Source organism: Nanorana parkeri, unplaced genomic scaffold (assembly GCF_000935625.1).
Source record: "Nanorana parkeri isolate BGI_ZX_2015 unplaced genomic scaffold, ASM93562v1 scaffold854, whole genome shotgun sequence".
NCBI classification, from domain to species: Eukaryota; Metazoa; Chordata; class Amphibia; order Anura; family Dicroglossidae; genus Nanorana; species Nanorana parkeri.
In genome coordinates this window covers 209,083-230,090 of record NW_017307122.1, presented here as the reverse complement: position 1 = coordinate 230,090, position 21,008 = coordinate 209,083, and the positions used below count along the sequence as shown (strand labels likewise).

At 46.8% G+C, this 21,008-nt stretch overlaps 1 protein-coding gene across 2 annotated transcripts in view; it reads left to right on the top strand.

The window, feature by feature from the left end:
- The window catches only part of FGD1 (FYVE, RhoGEF and PH domain containing 1), a 144,270-nt gene that overhangs the window by 90,159 nt on the left and 33,103 nt on the right, over positions 1–21,008 (top strand). For both annotated transcript variants that reach the window (XM_018565514.1, XM_018565516.1), the window contains exons 2-4: positions 7,024–7,215; positions 8,233–8,407; positions 13,338–13,791. In XM_018565514.1, coding sequence (XP_018421016.1) covers positions 7,024–7,215; positions 8,233–8,407; positions 13,338–13,791 — 821 coding nt within the window. The remainder of the gene's footprint in view (positions 1–7,023; positions 7,216–8,232; positions 8,408–13,337; positions 13,792–21,008) is intronic.

Below are 21,008 nucleotides of genomic sequence, written 5' to 3'. Positions count from 1 at the left end.
CCCCCCCCCCTGTATGTATCACCGATATCACTTGTACAAAACAAGCGGCGGCTTCCCTGCTGTACATTTAGCCCTACTTGCCCAAAGCTAAATATAGAAAACAACAACCCGCCCGGCGCCCCTGAACTGCATATCCCGGGCGTCGGGAGATAGGAGTTCCACACCCCTGCTGCCCCTCTACTCCCTGCTGCCCCAAGGCCTGGGCCCCGGTTGGCATGTGGGAAATCCGGCCCTGCGCGGGGCCGGTATACTTGTAGTAATCCACTCCCGTCCAGTGAAGTTGTTGAAAATGTGTACAGCTGCTAGAATTTCCTATGACGCTTCATAGAATCCTCATGGAAAAATGTCATCAGAACATTCGATAATGTCATCAGAGCTTCCTAAATATCCTTCAAAATTTGGTTTGGTCTTAACACCCGATTTTGGCAATAAATGGAGCTTCCTGAACGGAAAGCACATTCGCTGTTAGAAATTTGTCGTTCCAGAGATATTGTCTGTCCTGCTCCTTTGGATTTTTTCATCACGAAGGTCAAAAAACGATCCTTGATTTGACCCCGCCGATGACTAGGAAATCATACGGATATTCCGATTGCTCAGTTGACTTTGGTGAAGGAAGCCGGGCTGACAAATTGACACAAGCTGATGAGTAACTGTTCGGGTTCTGTGCCAGCAGTGGGTGCTGGCTGTTAGAATACAGTAGCCTGGCAGGGGAGGTTTGCCCATGTTTAGTGTGGATGGGGGAATCAAACGTATCATTGCCGAGCCTGATGAAGGGGGCCCTGCGTGGCCCCGAAATCGCTATTTTTGGTGATATGACGTTCAAATAAATGAACTTTTTGCACTGCAATGCTGTTGGTGTGCTGGTGACATTCAGGTTATTCTGATTGACACAATGTAGTTCATTAGATCATTCAACACTCTCTTTACACGTATAGCCATCATACAGTACTTTCTACACCGACTGGAACTCAGTCCAATCCAGCCCATTAACGCATTAGTCTGAACCCACGTTCACTCATTCATTTCAATGGGCTGCCAACGCACCACAACGGTCCTTACATTAGGACATGCACCCTGATGCAGCGCACTGAGCGTTGTGGTGCGCATCAATGCCAATGCCTTGGTTTAGTGTATTCAAAATGAACATTAGTCAGGCAGACAGGGGCAACCAAAATGAAGATAGGGGCCACTTGCCCCCCCACTGAAAATTGTCTCAACTGTGATATTTACATATAAATGCGTGGCGCTATTTACATATAAATAATCCGTGACTAATTCTCCCCCAAATATTTTCCATGCGTCGCTAGAGTGTTCGGGTTTTGCTGGGAAAAAAAGGTGGCAACTCTAGAATGAGTCGCGACTTATTCATATGTAAATATCACAGTTGAGGCTATTTTCAGTGGGGGCAGTAGCCCCTATCTTAATTTTGGTTGCCCCTGCCCGCCTGACATCTTGTGTCCGCGTTTCTGCTGCCATGAAACCCAGACACAGCATTCAAAACCTGGACTGTCCGGGTGAATCCTGGACAGGTGGCAACACTAGCTGCCGCAAATGTTGCTAACGCACATTACTGCAACGCATAGATCTCAATGGATCCTGAAGCCAGAACGCATGATCGGCATACTTCCACGTCAGTTATTGAGTCACTGGATCAGCATGACAGCCAGCTAGCCAGACAGCGTTATCAGCAGACAAGGTCAACAATGGCAGAGTTCTTTCTCTCAGTGAAGGTTTCACTTAAAGGAGAACTATGGGGTCAGTGTTTTTCCCCATAGTTCTCCTTAGGGTAACGGGAGGACACAAACTAGCGTCCTCCCGTCACCCTAAGCTCAGTATATAGGGAGCTACAGCTCGCGGTATACTGAGACGCCGCAGCCGGAGCGGATCCCGACATCGACGTCGAGATCCGCCCAGCTGCGTGACTGACAGCTGGCTCTGCCTATCTAGAGGCAGAGCCAGCTGTACCCGCCCCCTCCCCCGTCCGTTCCGCCAGTCAGCGCTGGCAGATCGGAGCGGGGATAGGGGAATCCAGCCCCTGTCACGGCAGAGAGCCGTGACAGGATCGAGAGGTGAGCAAACCCGGTATGTGTTCGCTCACTTCCCGATCTACTGAGCCGACCTGTGACAGTCTCATTGTCACAGGTCGGCTAGAACTATGAGGTGAGTGGAAATCTCCTTTAAATATACTGCGTGATCTGATTGTATCTACAACAACCCATCAGATTTCCAGGTGCAATTTTTAATCGTGAGCTTAAAAATTGACAGTTGGAGCACAGCGCTTTATTACCATTTTCCTTGTTGTTATTGAATTGATATCACTCTAGGGCAAATGACAGATCTGTAGTTGGATGTTTTCCTTGCTAATGTCATAGTTCAAACCGCACGGGTTAACATGCGTTGCAGTCATTTGCTGTAAAGTGTGCCCCATTCTCATTTTTCCTTACTTTTAAAAATATGTTTTCTTTCATATTTTTCATGTTTATTATTACTATTATAATTTTTTTTGCCATTGGAAAGTTGCCACAGACAGCCAGGCAGTTAGCATTTTCAGAAAAGCTCTGCAACAGCTGTTTGATATGTTGCTCAGCAGAACGCGGTGGACGGGGTCTTTGAACATGTGATCTTGGCGCCTGAAGATCGCACCCCAGTGCCATTCCACAGAACATGAACTGACACTTTACTGATACCTTTTACACAGTCGGCTGGGCTATTAACACTTTAGGTGCCTGCCCGGCGTGACCCCCTTGTGGGTCTCAGTTGCCTGTCTTGGTGGTTCACTTAGAATGTGAATAGCTTTGCAGCATGGCCGGGTCACCCAGGAGTTAACCTGTTTCCCGTAGGCCCTGCAGGTACATTCATTGGGAGGGGTAACACACAAAGAAAGGAAGGGGTAGCAGCTCACATACCGCAGATACCAGCAAGAATCTGAATATATATATATTGTGACAAGCTGACAAAAGTCTTTGTGTGCTCAATGCGTGATTTTATTGGCCGGAGCCATGTGGGCTTTAGACTGGCAGCTAGACGACCCTTAAAATGGTTGTAAAAAGTAATAAAAGAGAGTGGAGGTAAATATGCACGCCTAAGTTTTCAGTTTTGGGCTTGTCAGTGTCAAGGGTAAAAAAATAACCTCAATCTCTGCAATAAATGCGAAATTCTACATGTTTTATCCCTTTAACTCTTTTGCGGTTTGTTTGCACACGTTATAAATACATTTTAGGCCTGAGAATTACTTAAACCCCTAAAAATATATACAGTATATTACCAAAAGTATTGGGACGCCGGCCTTTACACGCACATGAACTCTAATGGCATCCGTAGGGTTCAATATCAAGTTGGCCCACCCTTTGCAGCTATAACAGCTTCAACTCTTCTGGGAAGGCGTCCACAAGGTTTAGGAGTGTGTCTATGGGAATGTTTGGCCATTTGTGAGGTCAGGTACTGATGTTGGGGGGAGAAGGCCGGGCTCGCAGTCTCCGCTCTAATTCATCCCAAAGGTGTTCTATCGGGTTTAGGTCACGACTGTGCAGGCCAGTCAAGTTCCTCCACCCCAAACTCCCCCATCCATGTCTTTATGGGCCTTGCTTTGTGCACTGGTGCGCGGTCATGTTGGAACAGGAAGGGGCCATCCCCAAACTGTTCCCACAAAGTTGGGAGCATGAAATTGTCCAAAATGTCTTGGTATGCTGATGCCTTAAGAGTTCCCTTCACTGGAACTAAGGGGCGGAGCCCAACCCCTGAAAAACAACCCCCCACCATAATCCCCCCTCCACCAAACTTTACGCTTGGCACAATGCAGTCAGGCGAGTACTGTTCTCCTGGCAACCGCCAAACCCAGACACGTCCATGGGATTGCCAGACAGAGAAGCGTGATTGGTCACTCCAGAGAACACGTCTCCACTTCTCTAGAGTCCAGTGGCAGCGTGCTTTACACCACGGCATCCCACGCTTTGCATTGCACTTGGTGCTGTAAGGCTTGGATGCAGCTGCTCGGCCATGGAAACCCATTCCATGAAGCTCTCTACGCACTGTTGTTGTGCCAATCTGAAGGCCAATCTGGTCCAATTTCAGCCAAGTTAGCAGTACTCGGTTGAAATTGGAGCAGTGTATGGCCAACATTAGGGTCAAGGAGCATTTAGCCAAAATGGAGATAAATGCTATGTGCCTGGCTACCATAGGCTTCAAAACTTACTGTCATTCTCCAGTCATCGCCTGTATCATGACTGCATTTGCATTCTCTAACCATCGCCTGTATCATGACTGCATTCTCTAACCATCGCCTGTATCATGACTGCATTCTCTAACCATCGCCTGTATCATGACTGCATTCTCTAACCATCGCCTGTATCATGACTGCATTCTCTAACCATCGCCTGTATCATGACTGCATTCTCGAACCATCGCCTGTATCATGACTGCATTCTCTAACCATCGCCTGTATCATGACTGCATTCTCGAACCATCGCCTGTATCATGACTGCATTCTCTAACCATCGCCTGTATCATGACTAACCATCGCCTGTATCATGACTGCATTCTCTAACCATTGCCTGTATCATGACCGCATTCTCTAACCATCGCCTGTATCATGACTGCATTCTCTAACCACCTCTTGCACATGCCTGTAGTCTCTGACCATCCCCAGTTGCATGTCTGCACTCTCTTGACAGCTTCCTGATGCGTTCCAACCATTAAATATTATATGTGGCCCTTCGGTGATGCCAGGGGCCGCACTTGAGGCCTCCTATATCAAGAGAGTTGACCCCCACTGCCTTAGGTGATAGAACGTCTTGTGTCAGACCGCATTCCACATGTAACACATAGAAGCGGCGGCCATTGAAGCTCTCTGTGTTGCTGTTGGGCTAGCAGTTGAGTTGATGTTTACAGAGTGATCCCGGCATGTTATATAGATATATTTGCACTGAAAAGGGTGTTACAAGAGAGGAGTACTACATATATATATACAGTATATATATATAACCGCCGTCGTTGCTGGGTGGGGCAAGTATGCAATGTTGTTACAGCTACAAATCTCCATAACAACGACTAGGTGAAATGTGAAATGTGAGGATTGTGACTTCGCTGAGGTTTATATTTCTGCCGGTGGAATATATAGAAAACCATGGTAAATGTATCGTGCTTTTTGTGTACTTTTTTAAAAATAATCTTAAGGATTAAAAAAATTAGGAAGAAATCTTGTGCATCACATTGTTCAGCCAGCAGGTGGAGCACTGGGCTCATTTTCACATGTTTTGCTGTATTGGGGAAAAAAAAAAAGGATGTTGTGTACAGAGCTCGATACGCTGTACAGTTTTTTTTTAATTTTCAAAAGTCTTTATTGGAATTTCATGGAAGATTTAAGGAGTAAGAAAAGGACATATAATCAACAATGCATATCATCTGGAGATAAAGGCTAAAACAGACACATTGGTTTTAGTCATCCATCAGCCAAATTAGTACAATGACATCGTGGCCAGGATGCAGGGCAGAGTTTGAAAGAGAAGGAGACCGTCTGAAGGCAGACGGCTTCTGCAGGGCTGTATTTTTAGGACTCCCCTAGTGCTCTGTGGATCCCGAGTCACGAGTCTGCCTTAAAAGAGAACTATGGGGTAAGTGTTTTTCCCTATGGTTCTATGGTTCTCTTAAGGGTCACGGAGGACATATACTAGCGTCCTCCTGTGACCCGAAGCTCAGTAGATAGCGAGCTACAGCTCCCGGTATACTGAGACCGCCGCAGCCGGGACGGATCCCGACAATACTGTCGAGATCCACCCAGCTGCGTGAGTGACCGCTGGCTCTGCCTATCTAGTCAGCGCTGGAGGATCAGACAGGTGAGGGGGGAAATCCCTGCGAGGAGCCGTGACTGACAGTCACGGCTCTCTCCAGGGACATGATCGAGAAGTGAGCGAGCGACGGTATGTGTTCGCTCACTTCCCGATCTATTGACCTGACATGTGACAGTTTAATTGTCACACATCGGCTCGAACTATGAGGAAGAGTCATTTTCAGTCACCTCATAGTTCTCCTTTAAATTCCTATTTGTAAAAGAAACATTGTATATAAATTGTAAACATATGATATAAAACAGTTAAAGGAGAACTATGGGGTCAGTGTTTTTCCCCATAGTTCTCCTTAGGGTAACGGGATTACACAAACTAGTGTCCTCCCTTTACCCTAAGCTCAGTATACCGCGAACTACAGCTCGCGGTATACTGAGACGCCGCACCTGGAGCGGATCCCGACGTAGATGACGGGATCCGCCCAGCTGCGTGAGTGACAGTGACAGCCTAGCTAGAGGCAGATCCAGCTGTACCCGCCCCCTCCCCCGTCCGTTCCGCCAGTCAGCGCTGGCAGATCGGAGCGGGGAGAGGGGAATCCAGCCCCTCCGTGACAGGATCGAGAGGTGAGCAACCTGGTATGTGTTCGCTCACCTCCCGATCTAGTGAGCCGACCTGTGACAGTCTCATTGTCACAGGTCGGCTAGAACTATGAGGTGAGTGGAAATCACTCATCTCATAGTTCTCCTTTAACCATGTATAATCTTAAAATACAAAAACTAATAATATTGCCCTGAAACCTCTATGGTTCCACAATGCTCCAGGCAGCCTCGGTCCACCCTTGGCTCCAAGTCACATGAGGGAGCTCAGGAGCAATAGCTTTGTTCTTGATGGCATATAAATAGCTCTTCTTTTTTAATAACCAGAATAATAATTGAATTCCTTCACTCTGAGATACGTCCCACTGATTCACCTAAGGTGTGAACTTTAATGATAGGTCTACTAGAGTGATTATGGTCATTGCGGATGAAGTTCCGAGAACACCAGTATGCAAGAACCCATATGAACTGGTCCAATAGCCTGACTAATAACCTGATTTTTGATTGGCTGTTCAGGGTGGCCATTAATCTTTGCACTGATATATTAAATATTTCCATGTGTGTCAGAGTCTCTCTGCATCTTTCCTCCTCTGAATCACTCCTCCTTGTCATGAATTCGGTTGCTTACCACATCCTTTTCTTTCCAGGGCCCCAGCCCAAGCCTCAAGTGCTTGTTAAAAGCCTCTCCTTGGAGCCGGCTCATATCCCAATACACCCAGAGAAACCCCAGAGGCTCCGATCTGATCCTGGAAACTCCTCCGACTGTAATGGGTCCGTCCCAGATCCCTGCAACTCCAAGCCGACACCTCCCAGACGTCCAGCTCACACCAAACCTGAAGGTGACTCTCATTCATTTTCTATCTATATCTATCTATCTATCTATCTATCTATCTATCTATCTATCTATCTACCGTATCTATCTATCTATATCCATCTATCTATCTATCTATCTATCTATCTATCTATCTATCTATCTATCTATCTATCTACATCTCTATCTATCTATCTATCTATCTATCTATCTATCTATCTATCTATCTATCTATCTATCTATCTATCTATCCATCTCACAGACAGCAAAAAAATAATATTTGAGAGAGGATCTGCACCAACTATATTAGAACATTCATTGTATTACCGTCTTTGTCCACATTGGATGGATGTCATGTCACGGGGACAGGAAGTAAGGAGAAGTCTTCTCAACAGGGACACCAACAGCAGTCAACGCCTTATAGATATTCTAAACCTTTCCCATTGTAGGTAAAAAAAATATTTTTGATGGAGTTCCACTTTAGCTGCCCCAGTTGCTTTAACATAAAATTATACTAAAGTCATCTTGGAGTAAGATGAAGGCTCTTAGTATGCAGCCTCGTGCTTTCATGTAGTCACAAGACTCCTCTTAGGATTAGATTTTACACTTATTCCCTTTATACCGGCCATGTGGAGGCTCCTCAATGTCCGAGCGGGCCACCATGGCTGCATAAGGCCTCAAGCTACGAGACAGTTGGAGATTGTGATTGCTCTAATCCCCCCCCCCCCCCCCCCCGCCCCCCCCTCCCTTCCCTTCCAAAAAAAAAAGTGAGAGTTTTATTTTGAATGTGATGCAGACAGATCTCTATTGTTCTTTGGATTTTTTTTGGTATAAGGGTGAATGTTCGGTTATTACCGGAATATCCTCCAGCTGCATCTTTAGATTGTAAGCTCTCACAAGCAGATCCTTCTAACCTCCTCATGTATTGAATTGCATTGTAACTGTACCATCTCCCTTTATATTGTAAAGCGCTACACAAACTGTTGGTGCTATACGAATCCTGAATAATAATAATCATAAAATAATCTGCTTACTTTTTGTACAGTTCCTCCAAAGCCCGCACATCTCCAGAGCGTGAGGAGACCCCGGACTCCAGGTCATATTCCGCCACCCCCTTCGCGTCCCTTGCCAGCAGACCCCCGACTCTCCCGGGCATCCCTGCGTGTGGACAAGGATGGGACCCCCTCAGCAGTTACCTCCTTGATTGAGAAATTTGAGAGGTAAGTGAATGAAGCTTACATGGCGGGATATTAGCAGCTAGACTTGTATCAGGTACGGTCCAAGCAGGGCTAAGGGTGAACTCCAGGCAAATATAATAATACACCAGTTACTGCAGTTATGTATTCATTAAAGAAGAACTCTGGTCAAATAAAAAACTTACACTTGAAGTGGGGCCACCCCCTGGCTGCAAAAGTGAAGTGCTTGTTTTGTCTTGAGGGTTCCAATCAGATATACTCACCTGATCCCGGCTCCCACGGTCGTCAGCGTTTTACCTCTCCCCCACACTGCCCAGACTATGGAATGTCCCTCGGCGGCGTCACACTCAGTGTAGGTCACCTGCATAAGACATGATGATGTCAGCGGTCCTTAGATTGCTGTAGCCCAGGAGAGAAGAGGCTGTGGGGACCGGTCTAGCAGCCCAGTGGGGCAGTAGCAGTTAGTGAAGTGCAGTGACATCAACGTACTTGTAATCCATTCATACTTCATCCAGTAAGTTACGGGGGCAGACAGAGACTGGGAGGAAGAGTCTGCAGGAGTTGCAGCATTGCACCCGTGATCCACTGATGGAGGTTGCAATGCTCTGCAGGCTCTGATGCAAAACAAATCATTAAGGTATATGCACCTTTCATTAATTTTGTTTTGCAAAAACTAGACTTTGTGTTTGCATTTCTATTGAAGACAAGATATATTCCACTGTAAGGCCCCATTCACACGGGAATCGGCCGGCACCTACAGCTCCGTGCTGCGTGCACGGCTGTATCGGGCAGCTCCCGGGAAGGGAGCTGCCCGATACGTACGCTCGTACGCTGACGGGATGGATCCTGTCTGCGTCCGAGCCAGTTAACACGCACCCGCACGGACCTTCACTTGAAGTGATCGTAGGGTGGCGTACGGCCGCGTAGTCCCATAGAGAAGGACGGGGGCTGCGTACTAATCACACGCAGCACCTGTCCTTCCCGGGAGCTGCCCGATACGGCCGTGCACGCAGCACGGAGCTGTACGTGCCCGCCGATTCCAGTCTGAATGGGACCTAAAGGAACTAGATAGAGAATATGAAAAACCTGACAAAGGCTTTAGCTTTGTATTATCTGTAAGGTGCAGCACCTTTATCATTTCTATGCATCCACCTGCAGATAATTGGGTTCTTCTAAGGAGTTCTGTCTATATCATCATGTTCATATGTCTTGTCCCCGTGCTGATGTCTGTATCTCCATAGACAGAAGATGATCATCTCCCAGTACCACCAATATCTACAGGATCAAATGTAATTCTGATTATATAAGACACGTTGGGGTAGAGTAGGTGGCCTTGAAGGAGCTTGGTTGGGATTAAAGGATAAGGACTCTCCCAGGATAAGTTTTTTCTCTTAAAACAATAGCAGCTGGCCAGCCAATGTACACTCATCATCAGATAAATATGGAGGCTGCAATCATTGACCTATCTGGCTCTGAGTCTCTGATCTGCAACAATCATGGATGTGAGTAGTCCTTTATCTACATTCTTCTTCCAGGTCAGCGTGACAGCCATGCTGCTAGCCTTTTTCAGAAGGAGAGTTCATCAGTAGTAGCGTACGTGTTTTTTTTCACAACAGGTTTCCTTTAAACATGCATGTTTGTAGGGTATGAAGAAATCCATTAGTGTTGCTGACATCTGATTGCTGCAATGTCTACTGCAAAGTGTAGCCCTGACAGCCTGACCTTTCTGTAAACCTGTCGCCATTCTATTACCAATCAATAAATAAGCTTTGACTCAAGCCCTTATTGACCTCTACAGCTGCAGGCACTGTGGAGCAATTCATCTTTAAAATTTGCAATGGAAGCACTACATTTGTTCTAGCCAGTTCTCTCTACAGCTCAGATAAAACTGACTGGTGATGACTGGAGTTCCACTTTAATACAGTCCAGCTTTATCTCTCAGTCCTACTGATTTTGATCTTTTCCCCTCTCTCACAGTAACAGAACTTTACCATTAAAACGTAATCACTGTTTTCTTTATCAAAGCATTCCATCACATCATTTTCACCCTGTTTCCTGTTGGAGGCTTATACACAGTATCATCACAAATATTCCCAGCCAGATATTCTTCAGAGAATTTAACCGTTTATGTACCACATCACCATATTCAAAGAAAACCATCCACGGATTATCACACTGTAAAGAAATTGTGGAATTTAGTATTAGATCAGGATATCATTAAAATAGAATTTTACTTAATTAAAAAAAGGAATCAAACAAATCTACATTTTTGCCATTTTGTTCTGTATCTCTCAGCAGTCCTTGTGGTGGAGATCCCACCATATGTGAACATTCGCAATCAACAGAAATTCTTTATTCAACCTCAAATACTATGTAACTATGTAACTCCATGAAGGAGTGACCAGGGCCGGATTTCCCACAAGGCCACCGAGGCCAGGCCTTGGGGCAGCAGGAAATAGAGGGGCAGCACAGCAGCCAGGCGGATAGATTTAAACATGCCTCAGGCGATAAAGAGAACCTGTCACCTCCAAATGCTATCACACATCGGCTTGTTAGCTCTTGTGTAATAGCAAAAAGTTTTTTAAAAATACATAAAAATGTATAAAAAAAAGTAAAATATAATAAAATGTAAAATTAAAAAGTAAAAAATAATAAGAAATAATGAAAATAAATAAAGTGATAAAAAAGTAAAAAAATTAAATAAAACAAATTTTAAAAAGTAAAAAAAAAAGAAATACAAATTAAAAAAAGTGATAAAAAAAGTAAAATAACAAAATGAAAACCAACCCTGCCGCCCCCCTCCATCTGGTTGCCATTCTTCAATTGGGAAGGGGTTTGGTGGGTAGTGGGGCGCATTGAGGAACCCGGCCTCTTGGGGCAGCAGAGAGAGTAAATCCAGCCCTGGGAGTGACCACTGGTGGATTAAATTACTATTGTGCCTTAAAGTGACACTAAACCTAGGAGTTGAATCTTAAAAATGCATTTAAGTACTTTAACTATTAGCAAAAATGTATCTTATTTGTGTATCACTCGTCTGTAGAGCCTCCAATCATCTCTGAATTGGTGCTGACACTGTCCTTCCTTCTGGAGGGGGGCTACTTTTGTTCCCCATGGTCCCTGTGTGTTGTAAAGTAGTCACCGCTCCTAGCTCACTCCTGTGATGGACTACAGTCTCATGTGATTTGTATTGAGATCGTAGCCCATTATGGGAGCGAGCTTGGAGCGGTCACGACTTTACAACACACAGGGACCATGGGGAACAAAAGTAGCCCCCCTCCAGAAGGAAGGACAGTGTCAGCACCAATTCAGAGATGATTTGAGGATCTACAGCCGAGTGATACACAAGTTAGTTACTTCTTTGTTAATAGTTAAGCTACCTGAATGTATTTTTAAGATTTATCTCCTGAGTTTGGTGTCACTTTAAATAACAATGCCCATTACGAAAGAACTGTGTGAATTGTCGTACAGCTCAAACCTACCAAGGAAAATAAAGGTTACTGTGGGGCAGAACAGACAGTTTTTATGATGCAATGTTGACAGCCAATTGTCTGCAGTGGCTTCCTCATCTTGTTAGGCTCAGCTAATATCAATGAGAAGTTTTTTTTAAGCTGTTTCACTTCAAACCTCACTTCAGGAACCCTGGACCAAGAGCCATGACCTATGTTGGGTTGGCCAGTGCTTCGAGACGGTGGGTCGTGCAGTGCTGCACAGGCAATGCCTTTTCTTCTAAGGCTGTAATGGAAAAGCCATCTCCCTTAAAGGAGAACTATGGGGTTAAAGCTTTTCCCCATAGTTCTCCTTAGGGTAACCGGAGGACACAAACTAGCGTCCTCCTGTCACCCTAAGCTCAGTATACCGCGAGCTACAGCTCGCGGTATACTGAGACGCCGCAGCTGAAACACATCTCGACAATTATGTCTGGATCCGCCCAGCTGCATGAGTGACAGCTGGCTCTGCCTATCTAGAGGCAGAGCCAGCTGTACCCGCCCCCTCCCCCGTCTGTTCCGCCAGTCAGCGCTGGCGGATCGGAGCGGGGGGAATCCAGCCCCTCCCCTGTCACGACAGACAAGACGTGACAGGATCGAGAGGTGAGCGAACGCCGGTATGTGTTCGCTCACTTCCTGATCTACTGAGCCGACCTGTGACAGTCTCATTGTCACAGGTCGGCTAGAACTATGAGGTGAGTGAAAAGCACTCACCTCATAGTTCTCCTTTAAGGCTTGCAAGTAGGTTGCCTCTTCATTAGGGCCTATAGAAATAAGTGGAGGATGGGAGCAGCCCTAACACGTGGTACAGGTTACCTGCAGGTCAGAGGTGTGTAGTGGGGGCTGTTAGTAATGTAGTGATGGCAGTTAGGCTTAACATAGTTAAAACTACATTTATCCTTTAGCCCAGCTCAAGTCCAAACTTTATTTTTTTCATTTTTGGAATGTTTGCCATTGGGACAGTAACAATAGCCTGCAGTGGTTCTAACCATTCCCATTTTACTAAAAATAGGTTTAGTTGTGGGTCCTGAAGAGTTGTGGGGGTAGGAATTTAGGGAACATCATGGATATTCTTTCCCTTCCCTTTCTGTCCATAAGGGAAAAAATAGAAAAAACCTTTTTGGTTGTAGTAGACCTTCAAGGGATAACTGGAAATCTACCTGCTTCACCCCTTAAAGTCTTATCCTAACTTGTTCATAGCTTCCCGAAGATCTTTACGTTTGTGGCCTGCTGTGAACCACACAGCCACCACCGTAGAATTTCTCAAAAGATCTCTTCTTACAAAATGATGTTAACTTCTATGGAGAGGCCATTCAATGTTGGAATGCATAAAGGATAGTGAAGGTCTCTAAAGACCATGGCCAGCGAAGTATAAGACTTGAGGGACTTGCTGACCATACATGGCTTACTGCTTGCAAATCAATAAAATAAATTTAACTTAACCATTTTTTATCATTTTTACTCCACAGGGAGCCAATCATCCCACCTGAACGCACTTATACAGTCAACGACTCCGACGGCCACACCGAGGTCAACATCGGACCCTCTCAACACTCTGGCTACAGCATGGGAGAGCTGGAGAACAAACTCTTGGATCTTCTTGAGCCAGATGCTTCCCAGGCTAGTCTGGAGAGGAGGCGAAGACTTTTGGTGGGAGGGGGAGATGCAGAAGAAAGGGGTGAACAGGACTCCTTAGGAAAATTGGCAAACAGGGACAGTGGAATTGACAGCATCAGTTCTCCATCTACCAGCGAGGAGATGTGCTTCCTTGGGGAGGTGGAGGAAGGTGGGCGAGAGGAGATGGAGCCCCCACATATTACAGCTGAGCATGGCTCTACTCGTGACTCAGAGGGTGATAGTGACATGGAGGATGGCAGTGGGGCAGAAGAAGAGATGCCTCTCGAGAGGTTAGACCCATGCAAGGTAAGAAGAGTTTGCCGAGTATGATTGAGTAGAGTATGGTTCAAATCAAACAGCTGTTCAGCATGTGTGTGGAATATGTTTGTCTAGTGATCAATCCTATGTCTAAAATTATCACTGGAACAAATTTGAATGATCACACCAAGCCTCAGCTCCAGTGCTGCATTTTCCCTTATTGTATCATCAGCTGCCATCAAACAGCTAATTTATATTACACCAGATATTGCTGACAAGTCTTGCCGGTTTTTAAAGGAGAATTCTACCCCAAAATTGATAGTTATTTTGGTAAAATTATGAAACCCCTGGTGCCTGTGAAGGTCAGAAGGAGGTCAACTGCAGGTCCAATGCACCAGAGCTGATCTCTGAAGCATCTCAATCTGATGTTGATAACACAAGCCTAGTGTCAGGAACCGGATCTGAACCCAGGGCCTCTACTGTAGCTGGCAGTGTTCTACTTGCTGAGCCACCTTAGAACCTTGGTTAGCTCCTTGCCTGATCTTCTGTGTAATCCTCAGTTAAACCTAGTTTCTGCTGAACTCTGAACTCCTTGCTCCTCCCTTGAACTTCCTATTTAAGCCATGCCTCTGCCCTTCCAGTTTGCCAGATTATTGTGCTCCTGCCATTATCTTGCTTCCTGCGCCTCTTGTGATACGATCCGCTCATACTGCTACCCGTGTACCGACCTTTGGGTGCTGATTCACCGACTACTCTCATTGTCTTCCACTTCATACCTGATACCTTTTGTTACTGACCTCGGCTTGATCTCTGACTACGCTTCTGCCTGCTCCTCCACTACTACCGTCTGCTTGTGTACCGAACTCGGCCCGTTTGACTACGACTTTGCCTGCTGTTTCAGCTACTGAACTCCGAGCCTGATCCAGATTGTGACACCTAGAGTCCGGCTACACTTGCCTTTACAGTTATATCACTGGCTGGGAGTAGACTGAGGAAATGCTTCCTCCTGCTTGCAGCAGACTCATGACATCATTCTCCCTGACCGCACCTTTCCATGTAGGAAAAGTTGCATGCCTGGAGCTTAGGTACTACTACCGGCGGTGCCTGGAGCACATGCCCCCCCCTACCTTCAGTACTGCCCCCAATCACCCCGTGCCTCCCCTTCCCCCACACTGAACCACTATTATCTGGCTTCTCCCCACTTTTTCTATAACCCGCAGCCTGCTCAGTCCGGGAACTGACGAGATGCCCCGCCTCCTGCAGAGCCCGCACTGTAGTGAGAGCTGCGCATTCTTTGTGACAGCCGCTGCTTGAGTCAGTGAGAGGCAGCCCCGGAGCCTCCATGCTGCTTCAATGACGGCCCAGCCTGCACGGCATCAGAGGGGCCCACCAAAATTTTCTCATGGACCACCGATTGTCGACCGCTGAGGTAGAGAATAAAGTTGTGGCTTCCTTCCTGTTTTCAAGCCATGAGCAGCATTCATATCAGACTGTGTGCTTGTGTTTCTCTGTGAGGCTGCGCAAGAAGTTCCAACACCCCCATCTTGGATAAATGGTACGGATTTTGGAGGGGCTACACGTCTTTATTTATATTTATGTTTTTTTGACTGGGGTTCCTTGAGATTTTGCATTCATTTAAAAGTATGCCATGACTGAAAACATGTTGAGGAACGTTGAACCACTGGTTGGCGACCGCTGCTCTAGAGTAGCCATTCTCAAACAGGGCTTCTCGAAGTTACTAGGGGTGCCTTGGGCAGTGGCTTATTGGCCTCCCATCCGGTGTCTGCATAGTTTCAGGGCCAACGGCTGAGCCAGTAGCTTGACAGCACAAGTATAACTAGCCATACACCGGTATATTTTCATATGAACATTCATATGAAAACTCTGGTCAGAGCATTTGATAATGCCATCAGAGACTTTACGAATGCCGTTTGAAATATAATTTGATTTTAACTACTTGCATGGAAATGGACTGATGGCAAGAGCCTTACTGCGGGTTGCCGTACATGTCCAATAGCTGTTTTTTGTTTTCTGCTCAGGGGTAACCTTATTAACCATTGGAAAATTGAATGAATGTTCTGATAACAATTTTTTTGCAACTAATCTCTCTTGGTCTATGGCCAGCCTAAGGGGGCATTCTGACCATCCATTGTAAGAGGGGTATTCTTCCCACTGACCATCCATTGTAATAGGGGTATTCTTCCCACTGACCATCCATTGTAATAGGGGTATTCTTCCCACTGACCATCCATTGTAATAGGGGTATTCTTCCCACTGACCACCATTGTAAGAGGGGTATTCTTCCCACTGACCACCATTGTAAGAGGGGTATTCTTCCCAGTGACCACCAATGTATGAGGGGTATTCTTCCCAGTGACCACCAATGTATGAGGGGTATTCTTCCCACTGACCACCAATGTAAGAGGGGTATTCTTCCCACTGACCACCAATGTAAGAGGGGTATTCTTCCCACTGACCACCATTGTAAGAGGGGTATTCTTCCCAGTGACCACCAATGTAAGCAGCATTCTTCACACTAATCCCCTGATGATTTTGTTTTCGTAGGTGTCCTCCGAGACCTGAATTTTTTTTTTGGTTTAAAATATTTTGTAGGCGTTTTTACAGATTACATGCTCAGTCAGCATACAAAGCATTGCAACCAAGAGGGAAGAAAAGGAAAATCTGGTGCATAAAACCTAAATAAAACAAAACTTGTTTCCAATGGAAAATTATAGGAAACAGTCACAGCTTTAGAGGGTGCAATGGCACCCAGGCAACATAGGCCGTCAAGGCAAGGAATCCTGAGTCATGGGGAGCCCAAGTGTCGGAAGACGGTTTGAGAAGAGGTGCCCACATGTACCTATTGTTTGGGGTAAGGGTAGGGGCAAAAAAGGAGGATGGATGGGCTGCGGGAGGGGAGGTAGGGGGGGAAGCAGGGGGATGGATGGGCTGTGGGAGGGGAGGTAATGGGGAAAACAGGGAGTTGGATGGAATGTGGGTGAGGACAGGGGGTAGGGGGCAAAGCACGGGGATGGATGGGCTGTGGGAGGGGAGGTAATGGGGAAAACAGGGAGTTGGATGGAATGTGGGTGAGGACAGGGGGTAGGGGGCAAAGCACGGGGATGGATGGGCTGTGGGAGGGGAGGTAATGGGGAAAACAGGGAGTTGGATGGAATGCGGGTGAGGACAGAGGGGAGGGGGGAAAGCAGGGAGATGGATGGGCTGCGGGAGGGGGGGTGGGAGTGGGGGGCAGGGAGATGGATGGGCTGTAAAGCAGTGTGGCCTCCCTTGGCTTTTGAGTAGCACCCCAAATGAATCCATACAAAGGTTTAGGGGTTTAGGGAGTCTCTGCAGAAATTGACTTTTTTTTAAGGGTTCCTCTGGGGTAAAAAGGTTGAGGAAGGCTGCTTTAGAGTGTAAGTGAGAGGTTTGGGAATACATTTGGGTAATGCCTTCACATACCCTTTAACCTGTCTCAATAATGGACAGCTGTATGTAGAGCTCTATTACGGACACTGGTATGCACCAATGCACAAATGATTATTGCTACCATCTTGCAATGATTTCCAATGATTAGAAATTTTTGTTACAAGGTTTTATTGACATTCAGATCAATTGCGAGCAATCACTCTATGCCACAACTGTATTGGAATTTGCAGTCGCACGAATAGGAATCTTTAGTGTAATAGAGCCCTGAAATATGGCGAGATTCTCTAAACCCAAAACAATTGGGTATCTGTTTTCTCACTAATTAGTTGGCAGTGTTGTGTCTGAAGCTTTTGAATCAGAAGACTGAGTCATGGAGAGTCTGGGTTGTGGGAGATTGTCAAGCGTCAGCGTTTGTGCAACATTGATGTAGATAGCAGCTTTGAATCAATAAAGCTCGGAGGCATTTATTACATGATACACTGCCCACATGGCGACAGAGTACACAAAGATTTTGGTTAGGTTTCATTTCCAGCAGCAGCCCTCCTCTTATCACTCTGCCGTGCCTTTGTGTCTGTATGTACTCCCCGTTATTCTCATGGACTCTTAAGCACCGTACAACAAAATGAGTCCATTATTTCATTTAAAGTGACACTCAAGGCAAAATCTGTTTAAAGCCCATCTCCGGGCAAACAAAAACCTGCAAGGGTTAAGTGCTTGCTTATGTCTAGGGGCAGCCTGAGGCAGCAGAGGGACGGTTACAGCGTCCCAGGTTGCTTAGAGCTCCTACCAACCTGTGACGTTCTGTCCGGCTTCATGCCCAGCTCACTGACCCCATCGGTTACCAGGGAGCTGAGCAGACACTCCGGCTGGCATCCTGCTCAGCTCCTGGCAACCAGTGACGTCAGTGAGCTAGGTGGGACCAGACTCGGAAATGGGCTTAAAGCAGCATTAAATGCTCAAACTTTTTTTCAATAATGAATCCAGATCAAACAAGTATACATTGCCCAGCAAAGCATTGCTTTACATCTTTGCCCAAACACTTGCAATCATCATGTTTCTGAACAGCTGCTTCCAAGTCTCTCAGCTCGGCTTCCCTAAACTTCCTGTCCACTACAAGATCACAAAGGACAGTGCAGCCATTGCAAACTTCATCTACTACCCTGTTTCCCCGAAAGTAAGACCTACCCCGAAAGTAAGACCTAGCGCTATCTTCAGGGATTTCTGTAATATAAGACCTACCCCAAAAATAAGACCTAGTTCGGTGGTAGGTCTTATATTACAGAAATCCGCTAGGTCTTACTTTCGGGGTAGCTGCACATAAACTGAATTTTAAATGTAAAGACCGGCCACAGCTCCCGCCCCGCCCACATGTCCGCCTACACGCCAGCCGTAGCTCCCGCCCACACGACCGCACGCACGATGGAAGCGGCATATCATCCGCCAACCCCGGGACCGGCAACAGCACGCCGCCTTCCTGGACCTCGTCCAGTCCTCACCCACCCAGGTAAGACATCCCCCAAAAATAAGACCTAGTGTCTTTTCTCGTGCAAAAAAAAAAAAAAGACTGTCTTATTTTCGGGGACACACGTTACCTTGGAGAAGGAGGATAGGGGGCCAGGGAGGAAGGAAGTAGCTTGATTTGCTGTGTCTGTGTGTTTGTGGAGACACACACAGCTTACTTGAACACACAGGGGTGACTGCACAGCACTCTGCTTGAGAAAGGAGTCATTCTAAAACAGGAAGTCAGGACCAGTGCTCGGGGGACCAGCTGATTCTGCAGGAAACTAAAACTTTTAAACTTCAAGAAGCAGCATCCATTGTAAGTGATTTCATCAGCATTTGAAATAGCTTAAAATCCTTTTGACTTTAACATCACTCTAAAATTTTGAATTGGGTCAGGTTTTGTTTATTGTCTGTGTCCCCAGTGGGAAGATTTACCTTCACCTCCTGTTCCAGTGACCACACAGGAAGTAAGGGGAAAGTTTCCCCAGTGGGAAAACATCAATCAAACCCTGACGAGGGTTGGTATCCTTTTACACTCTCTTCGAGGCTTCACTTAACTTGTTATCCCACTCTAAGGCCTCATTCACACTAGAAATGGCCGGCAACGTACAGCTACGTGCTGCGTGCATGGCCATATCGGGCAGCTCCCGGGAAGGACAGGTCTTGCGTGTTATTAGTACGCAGCTCCCGTCCTTCTCTATGGTACTACGCGGCCGTACACCGCCCTACGCTCACCCGCCCTACACGTCCGTGCGGGTGAGCGTACTCGTACGGTGACAGGATGGATCCTGTCTGCGAAACAAAAGATAAAACAGAGCGCCTCCATAGTGTAAAACAGTTATTTATTTGAACGGCACACAGCTGAAATTCTACTCACAAAAAGGTCGATCGATATATGGCATGCAAGAGATGAAGTATGAAACTCTGACAGCGGGAGTCTCACGGGGTGAAACAAATCAAAGGTCCTCTGCCCCTGTGAGTTTGGTTGGTCTACGCGTTTCAGGGGCATGCCCCCTTCATCAGAGGTTCTGACGCCCCCTTCATCAGAGGTTCTGATGAAGGGGCGTGCCCCTGAAACGCGTAGACCAACCAAACTCACAGGGGCAGAGGACCTTTGATTTGTTTCACCCCGTGAGACTCCCGCTGTCAGAGTTTCATACTTCATCTCTTGCAAGCCTTATATCGATCGACCTTTTTGTGAGTAGAATTTCAGCTGTGTGCCGTTCAAATAAATAACTGTTTTACACTATGGAGGCGCTCTGTTTTATCTTTTGTTTCCCAGATCGAGGGTCCAGTTGACCGGTGGGAGCAGCCTCCTTTGTGTATCTACCAACATCATATTGGGCTTTATTCTTGCAACCGGCGCCGCCGGTTTTTGTTGTCTTTTGGATCCTGTCTGCGTCCGAGCCAGGAAACACGCACCCGCACAGACCTGCACTTGAGGTGAGCGTAGGGGGGTGTACGGCCGCGTAGTCCCATAGAGAAGGATGGGGGCTGCGTACTAATCACAAGCAGCACCTGTCCTTCCCGGGAGCTGCCCGATACAGCCCTGCACGCAGCACGGAGCTGTACAGCGGGCCGATTACAGTGCGAAGGAAGGCTAAAGTGTAGCGAGCCAGCACCATATCAAGTGACATCATTGGGGAGCGGATACTGGAATGCAACATCTGAAATGCAATATTTGCTGGAGCATGTCCAGGCCAGAAAGTGATCTTATTCAGCCTACACAACCCGCTCCAGCAGCCCTAAGGCAGAATGAAATTGCATTGTATGTAATCATGCTTTGGGTAATCAGGGGGCTGATAACAGCTCCTCTATGGTGGCTGATGAGTTCAAAGACCGTTCATAGATATTAGAGGGCACCGAGACCTGCAGACATGATTCTTCCACCCCCGGAGCTCTGCCAGTCCTTCTATTTGTTTTAAAAGAGAACTATGGGGTAAGTTTTTTCCCCCATAGTTCTCTTTAGGGTCACGGGAGGACATATACTAGCCTCCTCCCGTGACCCAAAGCTCAGTATATTGCAGGCTATTGTCCGCAATATAATGTGAGCGCCGCAGCCGGGACGGATCCCGACATTACTGTCGAGATCCACTCAGCTGCGTGAGTGACAGCTGGCTCTGCCTTTGTGCCCACCCCCTCCTCCGTCCGTTCCCCCAGTCAGCATTGGAGGATCGGAGAGGGGGATCCCTGCAGGGAGCGGTGACTGACAGTCACTGCTCACTGCAGGGAGATGATCGAGAAGTGAGCAGATCGGTGCATGTTTCAGCTCACTTCCCGATCGATAGAGCCGACCTGTGACAGCTTCTTTGTCACAGGTCGGCTCTAACTAT